The sequence below is a fragment of the Ctenopharyngodon idella genome, chromosome 1 (assembly GCF_019924925.1).
Source record: "Ctenopharyngodon idella isolate HZGC_01 chromosome 1, HZGC01, whole genome shotgun sequence".
Lineage (NCBI taxonomy): Eukaryota > Metazoa > Chordata > Actinopteri > Cypriniformes > Xenocyprididae > Ctenopharyngodon > Ctenopharyngodon idella.
Window position 1 is genome coordinate 4,473,132 of NC_067220.1, and position 22,765 is coordinate 4,495,896.

General features: G+C 38.6%; 3 protein-coding genes and 1 non-coding gene across 5 annotated transcripts; 1 reads left to right on the plus strand and 3 right to left on the minus strand.

The window, feature by feature from the left end:
• Window positions 1-3,223: 3,223 nt before the first annotated feature.
• Window positions 3,224-5,956, minus strand: LOC127513493 (DNA polymerase epsilon subunit 2-like). Its single transcript, XM_051895296.1, is given in 11 exon segments — window positions 3,224-3,419; window positions 3,504-3,571; window positions 3,731-3,898; window positions 4,259-4,367; window positions 4,454-4,531; window positions 4,660-4,719; window positions 4,861-4,915; window positions 5,004-5,093; window positions 5,245-5,417; window positions 5,505-5,668; window positions 5,752-5,956. Coding segments are annotated over 10 exon segments (852 nt in total). The 5' UTR covers window positions 5,537-5,668; window positions 5,752-5,956; the 3' UTR covers window positions 3,224-3,400.
• A 5,532-nt stretch (window positions 5,957-11,488) lies between these two features.
• On the plus strand, window positions 11,489-22,247 carry cep97 (centrosomal protein 97). Of its 2 annotated transcripts, none has more exons than XM_051900351.1 (11): window positions 11,489-11,966; window positions 15,388-15,533; window positions 15,609-15,767; window positions 15,862-15,963; window positions 16,072-16,185; window positions 17,426-17,592; window positions 18,565-18,729; window positions 18,825-18,970; window positions 19,575-20,202; window positions 20,427-20,502; window positions 21,272-22,247. In XM_051900351.1, the coding sequence occupies exons 1-11, from the start codon at window positions 11,819-11,821 to the stop codon at window positions 21,638-21,640; spliced, it is 2,220 nt and encodes a 739-aa protein (XP_051756311.1). In that variant the 5' UTR covers window positions 11,489-11,818; the 3' UTR covers window positions 21,641-22,247. The 2 variants fall into 2 exon arrangements, with proteins under 2 accessions (XP_051756311.1, XP_051756319.1); XM_051900359.1 differs by lacking the exon at window positions 11,489-11,966 and adding an exon at window positions 14,753-14,895.
• rpl24 (ribosomal protein L24) lies at window positions 12,181-14,710 on the minus strand. Its single transcript, XM_051900558.1, has 6 exons — window positions 14,609-14,710; window positions 14,407-14,482; window positions 13,901-14,011; window positions 13,314-13,450; window positions 12,612-12,675; window positions 12,181-12,307 (listed from the first exon to the last, which is right to left on the minus strand). The coding sequence occupies exons 1-6, from the start codon at window positions 14,611-14,613 to the stop codon at window positions 12,227-12,229; spliced, it is 474 nt and encodes a 157-aa protein (XP_051756518.1). The 5' UTR covers window positions 14,614-14,710; the 3' UTR covers window positions 12,181-12,226.
• Window positions 12,390-12,521, minus strand: LOC127521568 (small nucleolar RNA SNORA17). Its single transcript, XR_007932401.1, has one exon. It is a non-coding gene; the product is annotated as a small nucleolar RNA SNORA17 (small nucleolar RNA).
• Window positions 22,248-22,765: the final 518 nt, after the last annotated feature.

Genomic DNA, 22,765 nt, shown 5'->3' on the forward strand with positions numbered 1-22,765 from the left:
GGAGTACTGCAAGGCTCAGTACTAGGACCGTTGCTGTTCACTCTGTACATGCTACCCTTGGGAGATATCATTAGGAAGCATGGCGTTAGTTTTCACTGTTACGCTGATGATACTCAGCTCTATATTTCTTTGAGGCCTGACGAAACTTACCAATTCACAAAATTAATGGAATGGCGTAGTTTAAAAAAAAAATGGGATGACTAGAAATTTCCTACTACTTAATTCTGACAAAACAGATGTTTCAATTATTGGACCAAAAACTTCTTCATGTAATAACCTAGAATATTGTCTAACACTTCATGGCTGCTCTGTTAAGTCTTCGTCATCAGTTAGAAACCTGGGTGTGCTCTTTGATACCAGTCTTTCATTTGAAAGCCATATTTCTAGCATCTGTAAAACCACATTCTTCCATCTTAAAAAATATATCTAAACTATGACATATGCTCTCAGTAAGCAATAAGGTACTCGAGGCTGCGCTGTATCGTGAATAAGTTAGGCACGACATAAAGCGGAGTGACTTATTCACAATACAGCACTAGCCTCGAGTACCTTATTGCTTTTATAAAATGGTTACCACACAATACAAATATTAAAGCCAAAAATATGTATCAATGCAACTTTCATGAATTAAACTTTCACCAAAGGCCTTCCTTCTGTCCGAAAAAAATAGTCCCTGACCGTGAACAGTAACAGAAGTTACATTATTACGCCATTAGATGGTGGCAAAGACTGTCTTTATGAGTGTGTCAGTCGAAAATCGAAATTGAACCGAAACCACGATTTGGCTTAAGTGCGATTATGATATCGCAAAGGCTGCAAATTTTAGATTTTTAATTATATAAATATGTAGACAGCATGTTAGTGAAGAGTGGCTTTGTGATCAGTAGAATCGGTCTATCTGAAAGCACTGTGAGTCATTTCTAACGTGCAGTTGAAAAAGCAACACGTCAAGTCATCTTCATTATATAGCGCTTTTCACAATACAGATTGTTTCAAGGCAGCTTCACAGTGATAATAGGGAAATTAATGGACAGAGATTGTTTTGGCTTTACAGCAGCTCTAGGAAAAAGTTATTGCGAGCTAAAATAAGTTTTTACTTGAATCACTTCCATTGAAAAAATCATTAATTATTAACTTGGGGCCGCTTAATGACACCTTTCCTACTGAAAACAGAATATTTTAATAGATTTAAAAAAAAAATCATCCAATTACGTCTCCATATGAACTGCATACAATAGTGATGCATGGACCGCGGGTCGGGCGGGTCAAGGAAAAAAACATTAATATATGGAATTGTCATTTCACAGTAAAACGCAATGAACGTGAACTGTACGCTGTCAGTCAGTAACTTTTGTCTGTGTGTAATGTACTTTCAGAGCTGTGCACTTTCATTAACTTGTGTAATTTAAAGTCCCCCTTTAGTGAAAATCAAGTTTTTAATGCTGTTTATATGTTTGTCTGGTGTTTTAACACGCTTTAAGACAAACCATGTGCAAATTCATAAGCTAACACCATTGCTGAGCATTTCTCTTTAAAACGGCAGTAAACCAAAGACAGTCTCAGACCCGCCATTTGAAATTGCTGGTGTTTCTGACGTCACAAACGACCTTGTAACCAATCACGTCAACGTGCCGGCGGGCTTTAGCATATCATTAACTGACTGTGCAAAGGACTCTCAAAAGGTTATCCGGGTTTATTTTTCTGTTGATATGAAAAATCGGGTAGATTTAGCAATATGGCGGGTGTATCATATTAAGATGTTATGATGAACCATATGCCTTTCTCCACTGACGTTCTGAGTTGTTCAAAGCGTTTGTAAGGATAATGATTGTTAGAAGACAGCTGACTCGTGAATGTGAACATGGTTTGTGTAACATTAGCAACACATTATTAGCTGTTTGATAACATAGTCAAGCGAAACGCTAATCATATTAATTACAGTTATGTGTCCGACGTTGTAAAAAAGCGATACCATTGTGCAGCGTTTACCTCAGTAAGTTGACCGAGTGGATCTTGTCTGAGCTCGTGCGAGTGAATGGAGGCGGGGCTAATTACCATATTCATAGATCCGTGTATATTAAATGAGGCAAGGGTGTAGAGTTACATTCAAGCTATTTTAAGGCATTAATATTTTTTTTTCACAGGAAAAAACGTTTAAATATGTAATTTTGATTATCAAAGATGAGTTGTAAGGGATAAAATTATTGACTACAGGGGGACTTCATAAAACATTCATATTTATAGCTCCTGACTTAAAACAAGCTGTTACTATGATGAATGATTACCTCAAAATGTAAATTTGTATGTGCAATGTACTTTGAATAAATACATACACATCTCTCACTTTTGTGCACGTGCCAACAACTTTGCTTTGAATAATGTTAATTTCAAAGCAGCTTTCAGTGTAATATGTTACCATATCATTGCTCTAAACACTGAGAATTTGAATAATTGTAATGTGACGATCAGGTGCGGATATCTACATCAGAGATAATCATAGGAGCGGGTGGATGATTTGTTTTCACAGCGGATTCGGGTGACGTTAGAGCTGATCTGCGCATCTCTGGCATTCAACAACAAACTAAAACAAAACATTACAACAAAACGTGTGGAACCAAATTTTCTGAAATCACGCCCTATGTAAATTTGGATTGTGGCTCTAAGGGGAAATGCACAATAAATTATGCAGTGGCAATAATACATATAGCCTAGAATTTTTTTTTTCCCCCAGAACGATCTTGGGACCCGGTAGCAACTCTTCCACGGACCGGTACTGGGTCACGACCCGGTGGTTGGGGATTTCCTGGAACAACATGCGTTATATCACTTCTCTGAGGCATACTTCTCTGGAATTTCTGCTAAAGGGCGCCCTCTAGCATCCAGTATGAAATAGACGTGTTTAATGCTCACTCCATCCTATTCTGGGTAAAAACAGGGGGGGGGAAAATCCTTCTCTCTAAAGAAATTTGTGGGAAAAATTATGTTTTTTTCCCCCCCAGTGAGAGTTTATATTTTCACAGTGTATGCATAAAAAGCACATATTTCATATTAAATAGGATAGATTATTCCCTCCATGATTCACATTTAAATGCTCCCAAGACTTCATATTTATATTAGATACTGTATATGTGATTATGAACAAACTAAGACTTTATGAACATCTGTACAGATATGATCTATATCTATGTTAAAGATACGAGTCTGTAATGAATCCCACAACAACCACATTTTGCCTATATTTATTTTACTTTAAAAGTGCATCAACATAATCAAAATCAAACAATAACCATATGAAATTGATGTAAAAGAAATCTACATTTTAAAGACTACAATGGAAATAACAACAAAAAAATTAAAAACATGAAGCACATCTGTCTGATTTTCCACGGTTTCTTCTGGTTTAAAGCCCTTGTAATTTGCTGTAAAGGGAACAATGAGAAATACGAGGGTTTACTTTCAAAGCACAGTGTCTTTAAATGTGTAAATCTTATCAATAATCATACCTGTCCTCCACTGTTCTGTTGGACGGATAATAAACTTTAAAGGAGAATCCACTTTTTGGAAAAGAACCCTGAAAGAGTAAGACAGCAACAGGTTTCACATCTAACCCACTGAATCGATGATCAGTCAGCATCAGTCCAGCCATAATAAACATATCTCACACACACACACACACACACACACACAGAATGCCTTATATTTCATATAATGTCAGCGGTGGCTTGAGTACTGGGTTGATGCACAGGCAGTCTGTGTTGGATACGTTGAAGGTGTCGTATTTGTCAGCGAAGACAATGACATCAGGCACAGGATAAACGTAATCATACGCCCAGTACACTGGACACACGTAGAGCGGGAGCAGCATCAGGTGTCCTTGTGACAGGATGGTTTTCACAAACTGTTGAACAAATGCAAAATTAACCAAACAGGTGCAACTTTCTGCATGTCGGCAAGCAATTTAGAGTACAATCTTTATAAAAAGCTTAATAACTTAAAGGGTTAGTTTGAATAAAACTTGAATGATCCAAAAATGAAAATTCTGTCATTCCAAACCCATAAGACTTTCATTAATCTTCAGAACAAATATAATAAAGATATTTTTGATGAAATCTGAGACTCTGATGTTTCAAAAAGTTCATAATGAGAAACTAATCCATATGAATCGAGTGGTTTAGTCCAAATTTTCTGAAGAGACTCCATTGCTTCAACAGATTTAATTTAGGCATCGCATGGATACACATATAAAGCTCTGGCTCACATGGGAAGGGATATCCAGGTTGCTGCTGGGGAGTCGAACACAGTTTCAGCACATCTTGTTGACGAGGTCTTCTCGAACCACCACCATCTCTTGACTGCAGTACTGCATCCTGATACATAATTATTGAATAATATGAATGAAGAGTACTAGTGATTAATGCACACATCAGTCATGATTCAGAGAGCCGTCATATACCTGCAGGGGTTGGTGGTGAAGACGGAGAACGGCACGCGCTGTCTGAACTCCTCTGTGATGTGCTCAGCCAACGAAGGTCTGTCAGCAGAAAGAGATTTTACACTTTGACTGCTTATTCATTCGTTCAAGTAAGGTGATTGATTCAAACACAAATGAAGAAGGTTCAGCATGTGATGATGATGGAAACACTGGTCCAAACATTATACCTTGGTAAGACATTGCCGGGCCCGGGGTCTTCTGGTCCGGGAACAAACACAAAACGACTGCTGCAAAAACACATTCAGAGGGAGTCAGTGAAGTCCATTACGCAGTCGGACTCGTGTTTCACACTGTGTGTCAAGCAGGAGCTTCAGTACATCATCAAGCTTTCATGTGTCACAGTTTCAGGTTTAATTAAAATGTCATACCTGTTGTGAATGCTGGGAAATTCACAAATCAGATCAGCAAGTGCTTTAAAAGAATCTGAAAACAACATTGTTACACTGTGAACAATTTGTTTTCCTTTAAAACGTGATTGTGTAACAGCAAAAGCTCTGAAGAGATGGCGAACCTTTGAGAGTTCGGATCTGGTTCCTGCCGTAAGGAGCGGAGGAGAAATTCCCACAAAATATGAAGCAGGTGGGCGGCATGGCAGAGTAGCCTGCAACGATTTATCTCAGTCAGTCGCACACATACACATTCATGAAGGGATTTTACAGCAGTGAATTTAGACACTGTGATTATACTAATAATGATGCTGTCATAAAACATTTCACAGTATCATTTGGAGGGTGATCCGAGAGAATCCGAACCTGAGAACATGGTGTGGATCTTCTCCAGGACCTCCACACTGTCCAGCCACACGTCCGAAACCATCACAAACATGGCGTCTTCATTCTCCTCCACCAGCTGCTTGAGTTTGGCTGACGCTTTGACCGCAGTGGTGGACGGCCCACCAAAGAAGTTTATATTGCCATAATACGCCCTGTATGTAGACAAGAAAACACCATGAGGATACAGAGCGATGTCAGCTGCACAGTCCATGTCACAGTGAACAACAACTAAAGCACACCTGGTGAACGAAGAGGGCTCTGTGGGTACCATCCTGTGAACGCAGACAGAGCATGTGATTATAGAGATCCAGATCAGGGTCAGGAGTTTCAGACGGCAGAGGGAAAGAGACGCACCCTCAGCCAGAACGAAGCAGGACTCGGTGTAAAGGCCGCTGTGAAACTGGTATGATGAGCGTTAAGGAACAAACTCAAGACATTCTCTGAGACAGCAGCACATCTGCTTCATGATAAGCACAGGAAGGATATATAGATTCAGCTGTACTGTGCCACTGAGGTCCTCCAGGTAGAACTTGCCCTGAAAGTACAAGAGAATATATCAACATAAAAAAAACCTGGAAGCAGGAAGCAAGTGTTTTGTGTTTTCTCTCGCTCAAAGATCAGTCGCTCTATCAGCTCATCAACAGGCTAATGTTTCAGTCAAGGGCGCAGGAATCTATACTGATGTGTCTTTAGCAACACTTTCAATCAAACAATACTCATATACTACCACTGTTGTTGTCATTTTGGCTACATTTAAATGGGTCACACCAGTGACATCACCTGAAAAGTTAAACCAAAAAGGCTAGAAGGTGCCGTTCATTCAAAGACGTGTGTTTCAGGGCTCCAGACTAACATTTGAGAGCAGCGGCGCTGGTGCTAGGAAGTTCTTCAGAAGGTGGTGCTGGGATTTTTTTTAATCATAAAGGTAATTTAATCATATTACTATTGTTCTGCATTAATAAGTGCAGTTACTAATAATATTACATGTTTATTCATTGGAAATTTGACAGTAAAGCGCTGATCTTGAATTGAGATGCAGATAAAATTAACTTTTAACAGTAATGTTCAAAAACATTTTTATAGGGAAAAATGTAAATATTCTACTCTTATTAAATTACTGACACCTTCAGTTATTATAAAAGGAGCGCTCTTTACTTGCTTTGTGAGTAATTCAGTCACAATTTGAAGAAGTTCTTGTTTTTTATGAGACTTTTCCTACTTTGCCATATATTAGGGAGTCATTAGTGCTCCTCTGCCGCCATCTAGTGGTAATTTCATGTCTTTTTAAAAAAAAAAAAAAAAAAAAGTTTTGTTTGCCTAGAAGTGTTAGTTTTCCATAATCTCTAAACTTAGATTACAAATCATCACATTAAAAATAACATTACAATAGGATAATATTTAGAGCTTTTAAGTGCTGAAAAAAGTGTGAAGCACTTTAAAAAGTCCTTGAAAAGTGCTTGAATTTCACTCCCAAAATTTTATATGAACCCTAAAATTAAGCATTCGAAAAGCATTCGAGTATTTCTGTCACAATACCATAGTTTCAGTAAGTGTTACTACATTACATCCGTGGTGATTTGTGGACTAGAGAGCCTTAACTTGTTCGTGGCACAGTGTTTCTGCCGTTTGATATGATATCTGTACAGAGCTCTTAAAATAAAATAAAATAATTTTTTTTTTAAAAATAAGTACAGACTTTTGCATGTACTTCAAGAAAGAAACTTTTTCGTGCCCTTGAGAAACTATACACATGGAACAGGAATTTTTTTGCGTGCTTACGTTTTACATTTTCTAGTTTTATACTATAACATATTTCCTTTGTGAGTCACTGCCATCTTACTGTGAAGAAACCAAGAGCATGGATGCACATTAATTAATAGAGCTCGATTTGCTCAACAATTGGCTTTCCTTAGTAGTACCTCTAATATCAAGGACTCTGTGGCGGCGGAAAAACCGTGACACGAAATGGGCTGATGGCACAATACAGCTGTGTGCATTATCTTATTTGCCAAGTTCAAGGGTCTATAAAAAAGATGGGTACTGTAAAAAAGTGTTCAAAATTTGGCATTCGTTAGGGTAGTACGTCATAATTCAAGGCCTTATGTCTGCTTTAATGCATACTCTGTGGCGGCCAAGAAGCCACACCACGAAATGGACTGATGGCGCATTAGGTGGCTCAGTGTGCATTGTCCTGTGCAAAAAAATATATATATATTTATTTTTTGCCAAGGTCCTTTTAGAGGCTTTGTAATACAGTGCGAGAAATATTGTGAGAAGAAACCCAAAATGCAAAAGTGCACTTTAAATTCATTCAGTCATGTTTGACAATCACTAAAGAATCACTAAATAGCTGCCATGAAAAAACACTTCTTGTATGATAAATTTATTTTCATTAAATTCTTAATTTTCAATTATAGAAAAATAAATAGGGGCAATAGTCTGGAAATACAAATATTTTTTCCATTCTCCATTTCTTTTTTTATACATTTCCAGACCTGGGCCCGTATGTATAAAGCTGCTCAGAGTAAACTTTTAGTCTTGTGTCAAAATTCTAAGAATGACGTAATTTTACTCTTATTCTTAGACTTAAGAATAAGTGTGATTCATAAAGGTTCCTAAGTGTCAAGACTAGGTCTTAGCTCCTAAATTATTTAAGAGAGCTGTAGAGGTCTCTTAACCTAGTTAAGAGTAACAAGATGGCAGCAAAGAAGAGGAGACACGCGCTCTCCAATGAAGATATGATGTATTGGAGTTGTGATGTAAACTTGATTGTCAATTCTTTTTGTAACTGACCTAATAAGAAATGTAATAACTTTAAATAAATGTAATAAATTTAATAAATATTACTTAAACAATGATTAATATGTTTAATGCATTTTAATACATTTAAAGGTGCTGTATGCGATTTCTCAAATTCGTTGTTGAACACTGTTGATATTTGAAATCAACCCAAACAAACACACCCCTCTCTTCATTGCGCCGCCTCCAAAACTCACACTCCAATAGTAATCACCCTGCTCCGAGCCAGCCTCAAACCCTGGCCCAAACGCTGCTGGTGTGCGAGGCAAGTGCACTAACAATGACGCTAAACACCTCATGCTGTAGTGGACATCAGTGTGCAGTAGTTTAACTGCTCAACTCTCACTATTTGGCTGCTGTTACACACACAATACGAGAGTGGATGTCTGTTTATCACAGCTGACACGCAACAACATGCTACACGAAAGCAGATGATGAACGAACGACAAGGAAGCACAAAAAATTAATGTACAGTACACAAGAGTACATACAAACAAGAGTTTGTTGTTAATCGCCAACAGAACAGCAGCTCCAGACAATCAAAACCCAATGTTACTTACATGAGAAGGAATCAAAGCAGCCTCCTCATCTGTTTTCTGGCCTTCCTGCTTAGCTCTCTCCAGCGCTGGAAAGCTTGCCCAGTCATAAACCTTCATTGCAGTGATATTCTTTTGAGCTCTTTAGTATTGTGTAAACTTACCACACCAAACATAGTGGCCAAAATTGATGTGCAAAGTTTTTTTTTTTTTTTTTTTTTAAATGACCCTACAATTTTGCTTAAACCATCAAAATATGAAAATATTTTTAGTTTTATGTTTATATTATTTAAATTGTTTTAAAATATGACATTGACTACAACATAATCAGTTTTTAATATTTCATTGGTTCTCTCTTGTTTTTGCATGTTACGGTTAGGGTTCATAATTATTTTGCACGACAGCCTGGCCAAAAATAATTTGAAATAATTTTAAAATTTCATTTCATTATCACACATGAAACAATTGACTCCAAGCACAGCTACACGATATGCTTACATCTTTTAACACATTTTTAAAAATATTTGAATTAAGGTTGAAGATGTCGATTTTCATATGGCTGGACATCACATTTGGCCACTACTCTATGGCAGTTCATTGACTTTTCAACTGACCATCAAACCATGCGGCAAAAGCAAGCCACTTTTATGTTGACTGTGGGCTTCCCTGGAGTTGTTGGAGCCGTTGATGGAACTCATGTTCACATCATTACTCTAACTGTAAATGTAAAAATAGAAAAAGATTCCCCACCATCAATACTAATTTGTGATAATTAAAATATTAAAACGTTTCAGTGTCTTTTTCAATGATTTTTTTATTTTTTTATAATAATAACATTAAATGATTGGTGTCATGCTGCTGTGACTTCACCCTTGCAGGCTCGCTATTGGCTGATTCAGAGGGTGAGGGCAGCCATTTTGAGTTGACATCATTGTAGTCCTTAGTTCACAACACTTAAGTGCGACTTCAGTCAGCACTTAAGAATCAGTCTTGTACTTTACTAAAAGTTGCATTTAGCTTCTTTATAAAAGTCTCCTACTCTTAGAAAAGTCCTACTCTTTACTAAGAATTTTTTGACACTTAAGTCAAAACCTTAGACTATTCTTAAGAGCATTTCTGAGAAGTTTTATACATACGGGCCCTGGGCTCTAAGGAAAATTGACATCTTCAACTTAAATCAAATATTTTTAAAAATGTGTTAAAAGATGTAAGCATATTGTGTAGCTGTGCTTGGAGTCAGTTGTTTAATGTGTGATAATGAAATGAAACATGAATTCGTGCAGACATTATTTTTGGCCAGGCTGCATGTCATACAAAGAAATTATGAACACATGCAAAAAACAAGAGGACCAATGAAATATTAAAAACTTGATTATGTTGTTGTCAATGTGCTTTTTTCTGAGCTTTTTGGTATTTCTGAAACCTATAGCTGTAATTTGGCTTTTTTTTGCCAAAAATTTTGTTAGATAAATACCTTTGCATAAAAAATAAAAATATTTTCCTCATATTTTGATGGTTTAAGCAAAATTGTAGGGTCATTTAAAAAAAAAAAAAAAAAAAAAAAACTTTGCACATCAATTTTGGCCACTATATTTGGTGTGATAAGTTTAGCAATAGTACTATTTAAGACTGATGGGCTGAAGTCATCACCGGTGCACTGATGCATTTATCCATCAAGAAAAGTAATTACTATTTTCATTTCTATGGTTAGAGCATTGATATGTAGAGTGGGAGAAGTTATTACATTTAAAGTTATAAAAAGTTTATTCAAAGTCATTAAATTTATTAAAATGTATTAAATGTATTAATTATTGTTTAAGTAATATTTATTAACTTTATTTAAAGTTATTACATTTCTTATTAGGTCAGTTACAAAAAGAATTGTCAATCAAGTTTATATCATTTTATCAACTCCTCCATGTCATCATATAACTCCAATATATCTTATCTTCATTGGAAAGCGTGTCTCCTCTTCTTTGCTGCCATCTTGTTACTGCTAAGTTACGAGGGACATGATGGATGGCAAAGACTGGTGAAGGTGTTCACGGTGGTCAGCTGCTTCATCAAAATAAAGCTGCAGAATTGGCACAGCTGTGCTGGGATGGCAGCAGGACTGTAAATAGATGATTGTTGGAACAATAAGTTTGAATAAAGCTTGGTTTCATGTGTTGTTGACTTGTATATGAATTTATTTATTGTGATGATTACTTTGATTCATTCTTTTACTCATTTATGTTTCCTATTGTTGTCAGTAAATAAAATATATTTATTTTATTAATTCATGCATTAATTCATTGCTTGACTATAAATTGAAATGTATTCACCTTGGCTGCATTTGTCTAGTGTGTTCATTCATAGCAATGTCATATGACAAAACAAATTACATTTGGTTTGTTTTACTAAAACATTTTCAGTAAAATAATATAATTAAGTATTGGTCATTATTTATCATTATTATGTTGCGTAAGTGTTGGGGTGTACTACCAATGCAATTCATTCCGGGGTAATCTTATTTTTAGTAGTAATACTTACATTTTCTGAGTACAAAATCAACAGTCTTCTCCAAAGGCGAGATCTTCGAGCAGACATTATTCTGTAGTTCTAGGTAGGGTTGTCGATTACTGGTGCAGTGAGGTTTTATTGCACCATATCTTTTTTTATTTTATTATTATTGCAGAACTTATTATTGCAGAACTACAAAAATCAGGGTAAATACCATGGTTGTATCTTTAACAATAAACAATCATAATGACAAAAGAAATCAAATATCATGGGTTTGTGTACATCATACTATGAGATTATATACACAGAAAAAAAGCACAATGACAAGGTTAAATATCTGAATAATTCTTAAGGCTTCAAAAAATGTATTTTTTAATCAAATTTTTTTTATTTATAAGGCTAAGGGATGAAACGACAGTTAAATTCAACAAGAAAGAGAAAAAAACCATTAACTGATAATGTCGTGGATCACATGATAACATCAACATGGTGGATGATGTCCGGATCGCATTCATACTTAACGAGATCAGTACCTACTCTTTTAGGCTCGTTAAGTAAGTACTTACTGAAATTAAGTACTTACTCAGTGAGTAGGCGGTTTCAGACGAAGCCCTAGTTTTGACACTTAGGAACCTTTATGAATCACAACCCTAACCATTCTTAAGTTTAGGAATAAGAGTAAAATGACATCATTCTTAGAATGAGAGCTTATACATATGGCCCCTGGAAATTACTTAAATCAGATTCCATACTTTTCCAAACTGTGTAGGAACCCTGATTTTGCAAAACTTTGTCATCAGGTTCTCAAACCTCAAATTCAACATGGTGTCAGTCGTTCTGATGAAGGATTCGATCATGCACTGGGTGAGAGTTCAATTCTGCTGCTTGATTTACTCTAGATTCATCAAAAACCAACTGCATCAAATATAATGTGAAGTTTCTATGAACTGAAGAACATACTTTAATGCAAAGACTAGAACCAGTTCAAATATTTTACAATCAAATGCAAAGTATAAACAACATTATGTAACATTAATATCACGATCACTGAACACCAATAATTCAAGGACACTCAAGGTTGACCGCAAAACTTTTATTAACGCACAAAACACCAAAACATGAGCTTAACGCTTGCCACCGACGCGAGGGGCGCTGACCTTCATGGGCTTGGCAATCTTCTGTTTTGGTGCAGCTTTAGCAGGGGCCTAAAAACAACAAACATGTTACTGACGATACAAGAGACATTCAAACAAGAGGATTTGCAATTACTAGTACAGATTGCAATAATGTGTAGGACTAAATGACACTGAGCACCCATTAATAAAAGGTACTAGGTGTAGACATAGTCCTTCTGCTCTATGCCACCTTATGACACAGAAGCGACAGAATCAGTCACACTGCAACGCCTTAAGGGGCAAAACAATCATTCCATATCAATGATTCATCTGCACATTATAGCAGGTAATGAAGAGTGCAGCTCATAGACTGGAGATTAAAACCATATCCAACCTTGGTGCTCTGGGCGGACGGCTTCTTAGTCGCCTGCTTTGCCTTCTTGGCCTCCTTGGCAGCCCTGAAAGATCAGATCAAGAATATAGTTAGAAGGGAAACATTGGTTTGGGTTGCACCTGTCTGAATGCGTAAACCAGTCAAACCCCTGTGTGAGAAAAGCCAGTTTTATGTTTTCCTAAAAGTTGTTGAAGCTTTAGAAGACTAGAGTGAAAAACTTTAACACTCTTACTTATAGATACAAGCATAACTACACAATGAAACGATGTCTGCAAGAGAGTCTGTAACAAAATCAACTCACAAATTACATTTAAATCATCTTTAAGGTCAATTTGAAGCATTTAGTTCATTGCAGTGAAAAATATTTATAATTAAAAAAAAAAAAAAAAAAAAAAAAACTATAATATTGTAAGTCAGTGTTCTTCAAATCCGGCCCCGTTCTCAGAGTTTAGCCACAACACACCTGAACAAGCTAATCAAGGACTTCTGGACTAAAATTATTATTTGAAAATTGTGATAAGAATTAGTTGTGATTTCTCAATCATACAGTGCAGATTTGTAAGAACGATGAACTGTACAAAACTGTCAAACAAGTTTAGATTAAGACACGGCCACAAAAACACATTTTAACTTCCATGAGTAATGAAAATGTGATGGACAAATCAACAGCCTGAATGAGTGAGTGTTAGTGGAGGCGCTGACCTGATGGCTTGCTCTCTCTGCGCTTTACGCACTTCAGGCTTCTGGTTCCTCTTGGCCAGGATCTCAGCCAGAGATGCGCCGGTAATCGCCCGCTGGAACTTCACCGCGCGCCGCGTGCGCTTCTTAGACACCTCTTCCTAACGGAGCAAAAACACACAAAAAAAAAAAACAAGATTAATTTCCAGTCACTCAGCATGCATTACACACACACACACACACACACACACACCCCCCCCCCCCCCCGCCCCCCAGCAGCTAAAAAACCACTGGCTTCAGGGTTAGGAATGAAGACATGTCCCAATTTAATTCCAGTCACATCAGTCTAATGAGATGTTTGTGAGGGCTCATAGATGTCTCCTGCTTAACCATGATATCCCACAATCCTGTGCATGTGTCTGGCTGGTTGGTGGACAGAATAAGTGACCTCTAATGAGCATCTAGTTAACTGTACTAAGAATAAGCACATTTTCCTGGTTCAATCTAAAGCATGACTTTGCCTTTAAAAGCAGTCTTACAGTACAGTCAAACAAATAAAAGGGGTCCGGCAAGCATGTGACTCTACAGAGAGCTGAAGGGGTCAAACTCACAGACTGGCCCTTCTTGTGTTTGCGCCGGTACAGAACGGTCCAGTTGATCTGTCTGGGGTTCCTCTTGGACAGGAACGCAGACTCACATTTAGCATTCAAGAACTGGAAAACCTGCAGAAAAGAGCGTTTACATTAACATGAAATCACTATAATACGAGACTGACGTCACATCTGTTCAGTTTACAGTCAGGTATCATCTGATCTGAGACTAACAGTTTGTAACAAACAATGTTTTGCACAGCATTAAGAACCATCTATTATTTTGATTTTTATTCTTGAAGCCAGTTAAATCTAACTCTCTCTTACACACACACACACACACACACAGACACAGATCATTTTCTCCGGCTAGGACTTCAGTTAGCTAACAGGCCAGTGCTAGGCTAAATAACCAAACTGAACACTGCCAGGCATAAATATTCACATCACAAGATGCTGTAAGTCACTCATCGATCAACATTGAATAAAATCAAAGCGTGAAAATTCTCGTATAATTTGTGTTTTACCTTTCCATCGATCCTGGCGTACCGCCGGCCATGACCGGGATAGATTTTATATCCACTAAAACTGCACAGCTCGACCCTACACGTCAGAAATAAGAGTTATTACAAATTCATCATATTTACTATTAACCTGTGAACACTTTTTTTATGCGATTTTCTACGATAACATTTAAGATGTTTATGGATGAACACAGACGACACTCACTTCATGGCGGCGTTTCAGATAGGGAAGAGGAAAAGGAATTGTGGGTAAGCGGTTTATAAAGGAGCTTATTTCACAAATGTAAACTACTTTTTCAAAACAAACATACATTTGATATATAAATATAACCAGCTATCTTATAAAAATATCCCAAATTATTATTATTTCGAGATTAATTTATCCAATCAAATAGACGATCGGTTGCCTGGCGGTGACTCAAGCGGGAAGTATGGCGGCGACTGATGAGGTGATTACCGCCGATCCGGTGGAGCAAATGTCAAATTACGAAGGTATGCGAAATAAAAAACGAATAATCAATTCCGATTGATTAGATGGATATATACTGCAGTATTTTAATTGCAGACAGACACTGTAATGCTATTGTACATGCGGTACATCATGTTTAACATGCAGCGTCTGGCGCTCGTGACGAACTTGACGTCTGATCAGTTTTTGTCATAATGTGCAGAAATCTGAAATCTGCTGTTATTACACTGACAGGATTTCATCTGCGTATCTGCTGTTTATAACACATCTGATAGGATGGGCTTTATTCGATTTATTTGTACTGGATGTCGCTGTTTTGTCGATTATTGCTGTCAACATCAACTTCAGATTTCAGTTTCTTCTTTAATCCATATAAATTTATATTAATAAACCTCTGTAGATTTTATTTGACTTTTCTTTTGGCTTTGGAATAATTAATTTACATTGAAAGTGTGAGTTAGGGCAGATATCTCTAGTCCACGAATAGAGTTTCAGTGTTTTGTTCTATTATTAAGGTCCTGGTTTATTAGACCTTTCAAATCAGGGTCTCCACAAACTGGATCCAAAGGTTTTCTGTCGAGGAGACTCACACACTCTAATTCTGGACCAGAACCACATCATTAAGCTGGAGCACTTGGAGCGTAATGAAGTTCTTCAGCAGGTGTGTTGTTTTTACATTAAACTGACACCAGTCATTAGTTCAGATGAGTCTGTGTCACCTGCTGTCTGTTCACAGCTGTCTGTGGCCTCGAACCGGCTGGTGCGCATGATGGGCGTCTCAAAGCTGACTAACTTACGAATTCTGAACCTCCCAAACAACAGTATCGGATATATTGAGGGGCTGAAGGACCTGGTTCACCTTGAATGGCTCAATCTAGCTGGAAACAACATTAAGGTACTTTTCAGACTACCATGTAATTGATTGAAAAGGAGGCTGATTCTTCCTGGCCTCATCAGAACCAGTGTCACATCTGTCTGTGTTTGTCCAGGTCATCGAGCAGCTTCACAACTGTGTTTCCCTTCAACATCTTGATCTGTCAGACAATAATATTTCTCACATAGGAGACCTCACAAAGCTCTCAGCGCTGAAGGTATTTGCCATGTGCCTTTGAGAGATGGATCTCATGTAGTCTCTCTTGAAAAGAGGAATATTTTATAAGACTGATCTTGATCTTTAAAACCCGTCTTACCCTTTTCAGACTCTTCTTCTGCATGGAAACAACATCACGACTCTCCGGACTGTTCCTGCCCACCTGCCGCCGAACCTCAGTGTCCTGTCGCTCGCAGAGAACGAGATCAGAGACCTCGCCGAGGTAGACAATACAAACCTCAACATTCTTGTTTTTGTTTATTGTTTTTGTTTTATTTATTGTTTTGCTTCATTTCTGCTATGCATTTGTTATTAGTATGTCAGTCAATTTCACAAGTTAAAGTCACCATGAAATCAAAATGGATTTTTTTTTTTTTTTTTTTTTTTACAAATGATTTATCGGTGCACATCATTATTGTTTTAAATTCATAATCTTGAATCAGAATATCTTCCCCTCCCTCTTGCAGCATCTCTTCTCTTCTCTGATGATGAGGGCGGGGCAACCTGTCACTCACATGAGATCCACCAATAACAAACCACAACCATCCTATCAATTCCCCACAGACAAAATCAAGCCCCGCCCTACATTTGTGATCACACATTCCATTTCTTGCAGCAATAATTTAATGTGATTATTAAAAACTGTACACATTTATGCCCTTGATCCTTAAATAAATCTTATAACAATGTATTTTTGTGAGCATCATAGCCATTTAAGCTTCTGCCTTTATGTTTTTGAAGTACCACCTTCATGTTTTCTGCATAAAATCATACTTATGGAGAGCAGGGTGTGTCTGACCTCAGCAATTAGGATTTTGATCAGTCAAAAATGATCAGTTATTTTAATAATGTATTATAATAAATGCACCAGAAAAAAAGTTATATTTTATGTCATTAAATAGAGTATTAGAAAATAAAACTTCACACGACAGCTTTACATTCATACATGCACGTTTACTGGAAAACTGTCATACGAGAAAAAAACATTACAGATCCCTTTAACAGGTACAGTCAGTCTTGCAGTTTAAACAAAAACTCATCAGTGTTAGCCAGCTAGATGACATATTTAATTTAGATGAATTTAGAATAACAATGTTCAATACATCACACAATACCATATGTTTAAGTTTGTATTTTTAACACATCTTAAAAACACGTCAATCACAGCACGAAAAACAGTGATGGAATGATGGGAAAACCGTGATGGCCCTTAATTTCTTCAAGTGGTACTCACTGCAGAGTCTATGATGGCCAGCTCCTCCTCTCTGGACGTCCAGTGGGGTGGAGAGATAGAGTTGTGGGTAGGGTTAGGGTAGGATTAGGGTGTGGTTGTACATTTGCTCCTCCTCACTGGACGTTAGCTCCCCCTCGTTAGACGTCCAGCGAGGGGGAGCTAACGTAAACTCCACCCATTTGCTCTGCAGTGAGCACCTTCTCAATTTCTTTGTGTATCTCAATTACAGGTGTCGTATTTATCCCCGTTACACCACCTGGAGCAGCTGTCTATCATGAGTAACCCGTGTGTCATGGCCACGCCCTCTCTGCCCGGCTGTGATTATCGCCCGTATGTTGTGAGCTGGTGTCTCCATTTGAAGGTGCTGGATGGATACGTCATTTCACAAAAAGAGGGGTGAGTTGGGTGATTTTTCACTATATGAGTTACAGTCTGTGTTTGAGTCTGTCTTTTACTGTTGTACTAAACGCCATTTTTTACAGACCCTGCTGTTTGTCACACATTATTTTGCATTAAATTGCAGACCATCTAGCATCCAGAATGAGGGGATATCATCAACCTCTAAACCAGAGGTTTTCCTTCCTGGTTCTGCTGCTCCATCGCTTGGCACATTTTATATGTCTCACTTATTTAACACACCTGATTCAAATCATCAGCTCGTAAGGAAAGAGCTTCATGAACTGAACTGAACTGAACTAAGGGTACGTTTACACGACAACAATGTACTAAAAATAGATAAGTTATTCCTTTGCATTTTTTATGTACGTCAAAACGATCCCTGTACGTCAAAACGATGCAAGGATCCGTGAAAACGACTAAAAACGTTGTTTTGCCATTATTGTGTAAATGAACAACCAAAATGCATAAACAGTTTTCAGTTTTTAGTTTAAAACAGTGTTGTGTAAACGGCCCATCAGTGCGTCAGATAAGAGAGAAACAAGGTGGAGCGTCAGGACCAGGACTGAAAACCACTGGCCTAAACAGATATCAAACATTTCAAGTATTTTACAATATGTTGAATGTTTATATGTGAATAAAAGCATAAGTTCAATCCGTTCATCATATAATGCGATTGCATCTCTTCAGAAAATTTGGTCTAAACCGCTCGATTCATATGGATTAGTTTTACGATCTCTTTATGAACTTTTTGAAGTGTCAAAGTGGTAGTTGCATAGACTGTCAATGGAGGAACAGACATCTCTCAGATTTCATTAAAAAGATCTTCATCTGTGTTCCAAAGAGGAACGAAAGTCTTACAGGTTTGGAACAACATGAGGGAGAGTAAATGATGACGTAATTTGCATTTGTGGATGAACTGACCCTTTAAGATGCATCTCCATTACTAATGACAACATTCATTGTTTCCAGACTGAAAGGAGAGTGGCTGTACAGTCAAGGTAAAGGCCGTGCGTTTCGTCCCGGGCAGCATGCGCAGCTGGTCCAGTATTTGGCATCCACATGTCCCCTGACCGCCACAACTGCCTTACAGTCTGCAGAGGACGCTAAACTTGAGAGAATCCTCAACAAGCAAAGGTAGCATCCAAAACAAAGCATTTAATCCACAGTAAACCTGATCTTCAGTGTGTGTGTGTGTGTGTGTGTGTGTGTGTTTGTCTGGGTGTCTGCAGACAGCATCAGAGACAGCTGCAGCAAACGCGTCTCTGCTGGTCCCAGAGTCCATCTCGGCCCACACATCTAGACGTGCAGCAGTGGCGTGACCACAGGAGCAGAGATGATGATGATGGTGATGATGATGATGTCATCGCTCAGAAAGGTCAGATCAGTCACAGACTAACAGTTTTTGAATGTGGTGTGTCAGCGCGAATATCTGCAAATATCTGTCTTTTTCACCACCCACCTGCATCCCAGTTTAGCGGGCTCAGTCTTCACACAGCCATGCTAATGTTGTTCTGTTCCTTCTCAAAATTCAGTGTGAAGACAAAATGCCACATAAAGGCCAGAATAAGTGCCAGCTTTGCAGTGCATAATTGACATGTATAAATGTGTAAGGATCATTATAGATGATACATTTTTTTTTTTTTTTTTATATAAAAAAAAATTGTCCAGCAAATGAAACCTGGTGTTACATGAATGCAGTCCTTTTCATATATAAAAGAGTGCTCTTTTTTTTAACGACAGCAGTAATTTTTCAGACAAGAATGTTTCAGTTAAATGAGTCAAATATCTCTGTCATTTGCTCAGTGCAAGTTGACATCAGTGCCAGTGCTTACGTTTTTGACTGATCTACATAATTCTGTTAGTGAATCAGGCCCTGGATATGCAGCTTTAGTGGCCGCAGTTCATTCTTAGTGAATCTGCCTTTCAGTGTCTTTAGTGTCATTTTCTCCTGTAGTGATTCTTCTCCATTATGATTGTAGATCTGGATCCAGGAGTTCAGGTAAATGCGTGGATGGGTGCTGTGTCTTCCCCTGCGGTCGCTGCTGTCCGGCTTCCACCCGCTGCTCAGGACAGGATGATTGTGGAGGATGTGCAGACTGATGAGGAGAAGCTTCATGGGAGTCTGCTGTCCTCTGAATCTGCCTTTTTGCCCTTTAACCCTGCTGTTCATCCTGCTTCAAATCCTGACAGCGGCGAAGAGGAGTTTGATGATTCTCTGGCTCCTCCCACATCTGCTCAGCACCGCCCATCAGAGGACGAGTCAGTGGGCGGAGCTGTCCTCACCTCTCGGACACATGGTTCAGATCGTTTGGACCAGCTCTGTCACACGGACGGAACGGCAGACGGGCAGCAGCATGCCTTGAACGGTGATGCCGTGTTACAGAACGGTTCTGCAGAGTATTGCGAGTGGACGGGGATGCAGAAAGCTGCTGTGCCGCAGTGTAAAGTGAGATGGTGTGAACCACATGACGCAGCTGTAAGGATCCAGTCTTGGTGGAGAGGTCACTGCACACGCCACTGCCACCCACAAGCCAAAGAAGTGCGTGCCGAGATCCGCCTGCGTAGGATGCAGGATCACATCGTCCACCTGACTGCAGAACTGGAGAGGTGAAACACTTCACCGTTAAACACAAAGGAAAAATGATTCCAAAAGTGATCAAGACTGTCAGAAAGATTTACTGAATTACCTTACAGATCCTGAATCATTCTTGTATTTCTGTGAATCGCTGTTTCTTCCACTTGTCTGATTAGTTCAAACACTAAAACAGCTTCAACAAAAACTCAAGCTTAAACAGTGTAAAGTTTTTCCCAGTAATTATTATGTTTTGCAGGGTGCACAAGCAACAAGAAGAAGACCGACTGCAGAGACGTGTGCAGGAAGAAGCCGTGAAGTTCCTGTGGAAGCAGGTCAGTGTGACGATGATTACCAGATGAATACTACTCACGTTATCTCAGCTGGGGATTAAATGATGGGTGACGAAAAGAGTCTTGCCAGTATGTGTGAAGTATCAGAATTGATTTTGGTGACATTTGCCCAACGTGACACGGTTAGAGATAAGAGATGCCAACAGCTGGACGAGTGAGAACTTGAATTGGAGGAGTAGTATTATGTTAAAGCTAAATATATTAGCTAACTATTCCATATAAAATATCAATTTATTGTTATAGTGTTTGTCTTGTTTCTGGACTGATGGTTAGAAAGGACTGTTTTTCTTTTAGCTTTAATCTGGCTACAAGTAAAGTAAGTAGTAACAATTTAAACTCAAAACAGTATCTCATGTTGTGTTATAAGTGGGATAATGTACGGTCATCATAAACCTGCACTGTACAAACACAAGAATACTTAAGAGGCGTTCGCTCTGACAGAAATTAGAGACCAGACATCATTCACGCTCATTCATCTGTTGCTTACATTAAACCTTAAATCAAGATTGGGAAATATTAGGGACATTGATACTAAAACAATATATCGTACAGACGATAGTCCAAAATCTCTACCAGTTGACAAATTTCTACCAGTTAATCATGTCTAATGGTATATCGTCCATCCCAAGTCATAGGGATAAAAAGTTTTTTTTTGTTTTTTTGGGGCAAAGTACACTTTATGTCTGATAATAAATATTTCTGACTGGTAAAGTTGACCATCTTGGCTTCTGTGATTGTGTTTATCAAACAGCTTCAGGCCGTGCTGGAGTGGCAGTCATCTGTGAACGAGCGGCTCAGTGCGGCACAGAGCTCTGCATTAAATCCCAGCATTCCTGCTGCAGCTCCTCTCCGCACTGAGATCTCCATCCCGGAGTCTGGATTTCACTCCCCTGGAGAGCGGCAGGCAGCGCTGGACACCAGCCGGAGCAGCAGCGTCACTGCTGGATCACCGGAGACAGTGACGGTCGCTGGAGACAGTCAGGACGGCAGCCTGTTGGAGCAGTACCTGTCATCTGTACAGCGACTGGAGGAGGAGGAGGAAGGAGCAGGAGATCAAACAGGAACACCACAAGATCCGTCTGATCTCCCTCCTCAGGGAAAACAAGAGCTCTTGTCCTGACCTGAGACGTTACAGGACATCACATGCTCCGGCAGACTGATGTGACCCACTGCCCTTCTGGACAGAGCTTTGGCTATTTTTGGAAATCATCACTTGACTTCAATAGACATGTCGACACGTAGCCTTTGATCTCCATATCACATTAATGTTGTCAGCGGTCAGACACTCTGATTGAACAGGGTTGTGTTTAACTCCACAGTGATTTTATATGACTGGCCGCTGCTGCCTTTCTAACGGTGTACGTACATTTACACTGTTGGAATATCAGTATACAGCTTTAAGAGTCGTTGACATACTTTACATCCCGAGGTCTTTCAGTGCACTTACCAGTAGACTTGTTTCCTTATTAAAAAGCCTTGAACTGTAGAGGAGCATGTAGGTATGTGGAATAAATGTGAATTGATTTGATAGTTTGAATTTGTTGAGAGTTTAATAGCATTTATTATAAATCTTTGAATGTGTGCATCTGGATATTTACAGTATGTGCCGCAGCAAGTGTTCTGTGTGGCATATGCAATAAGTGTTAATTTATTTCACATTTTTATTCTTTTTTCTATGTCGTATATTTAACTAAACATTTTTGTAAATAAAGTTTTACTTTCCTTCACCATTGTGGTCATTTCCATCAAAAGGTTAGAAAGAAAAAATGTTTTTGTCCTGCAATCCTTGAGTTGTTTTGATCTCATTTTGATTATTCATTAATAAAATCACAGACATTAGAGGAAATAACTGTGAACATTGCTGCCTCTACAGGACAAGCTCGATAATTACTAGTCGATGTAACCCGATCCTTCCGAAGGGTGAATATCCGCAAGGCTGCAGGTCCGGATGGCGTTCCAGGCCGTTTCCTCAGAGCACGTGTTTTCACAGTTATCTTCAATCTCTTCCTCTCATCATTCTGCTCATACCAAAACCAGCTCAAATCACAAGCTTGAATGACTGCCGTTGCTCTGACAGCGTCTTCAGTAAGTGTTTTGAGAAGGTGATCAGAGACTCTGTGTTGCCTGCCTCACTTGATCCACTACAGTTCTCATACTGTGGCATCAGCTGCACTGATGATGTCACTGCTTTCACCCTAAACACAGCTCCGCCACCTGGACAATAAGAGCACTTATGTGAGAACAC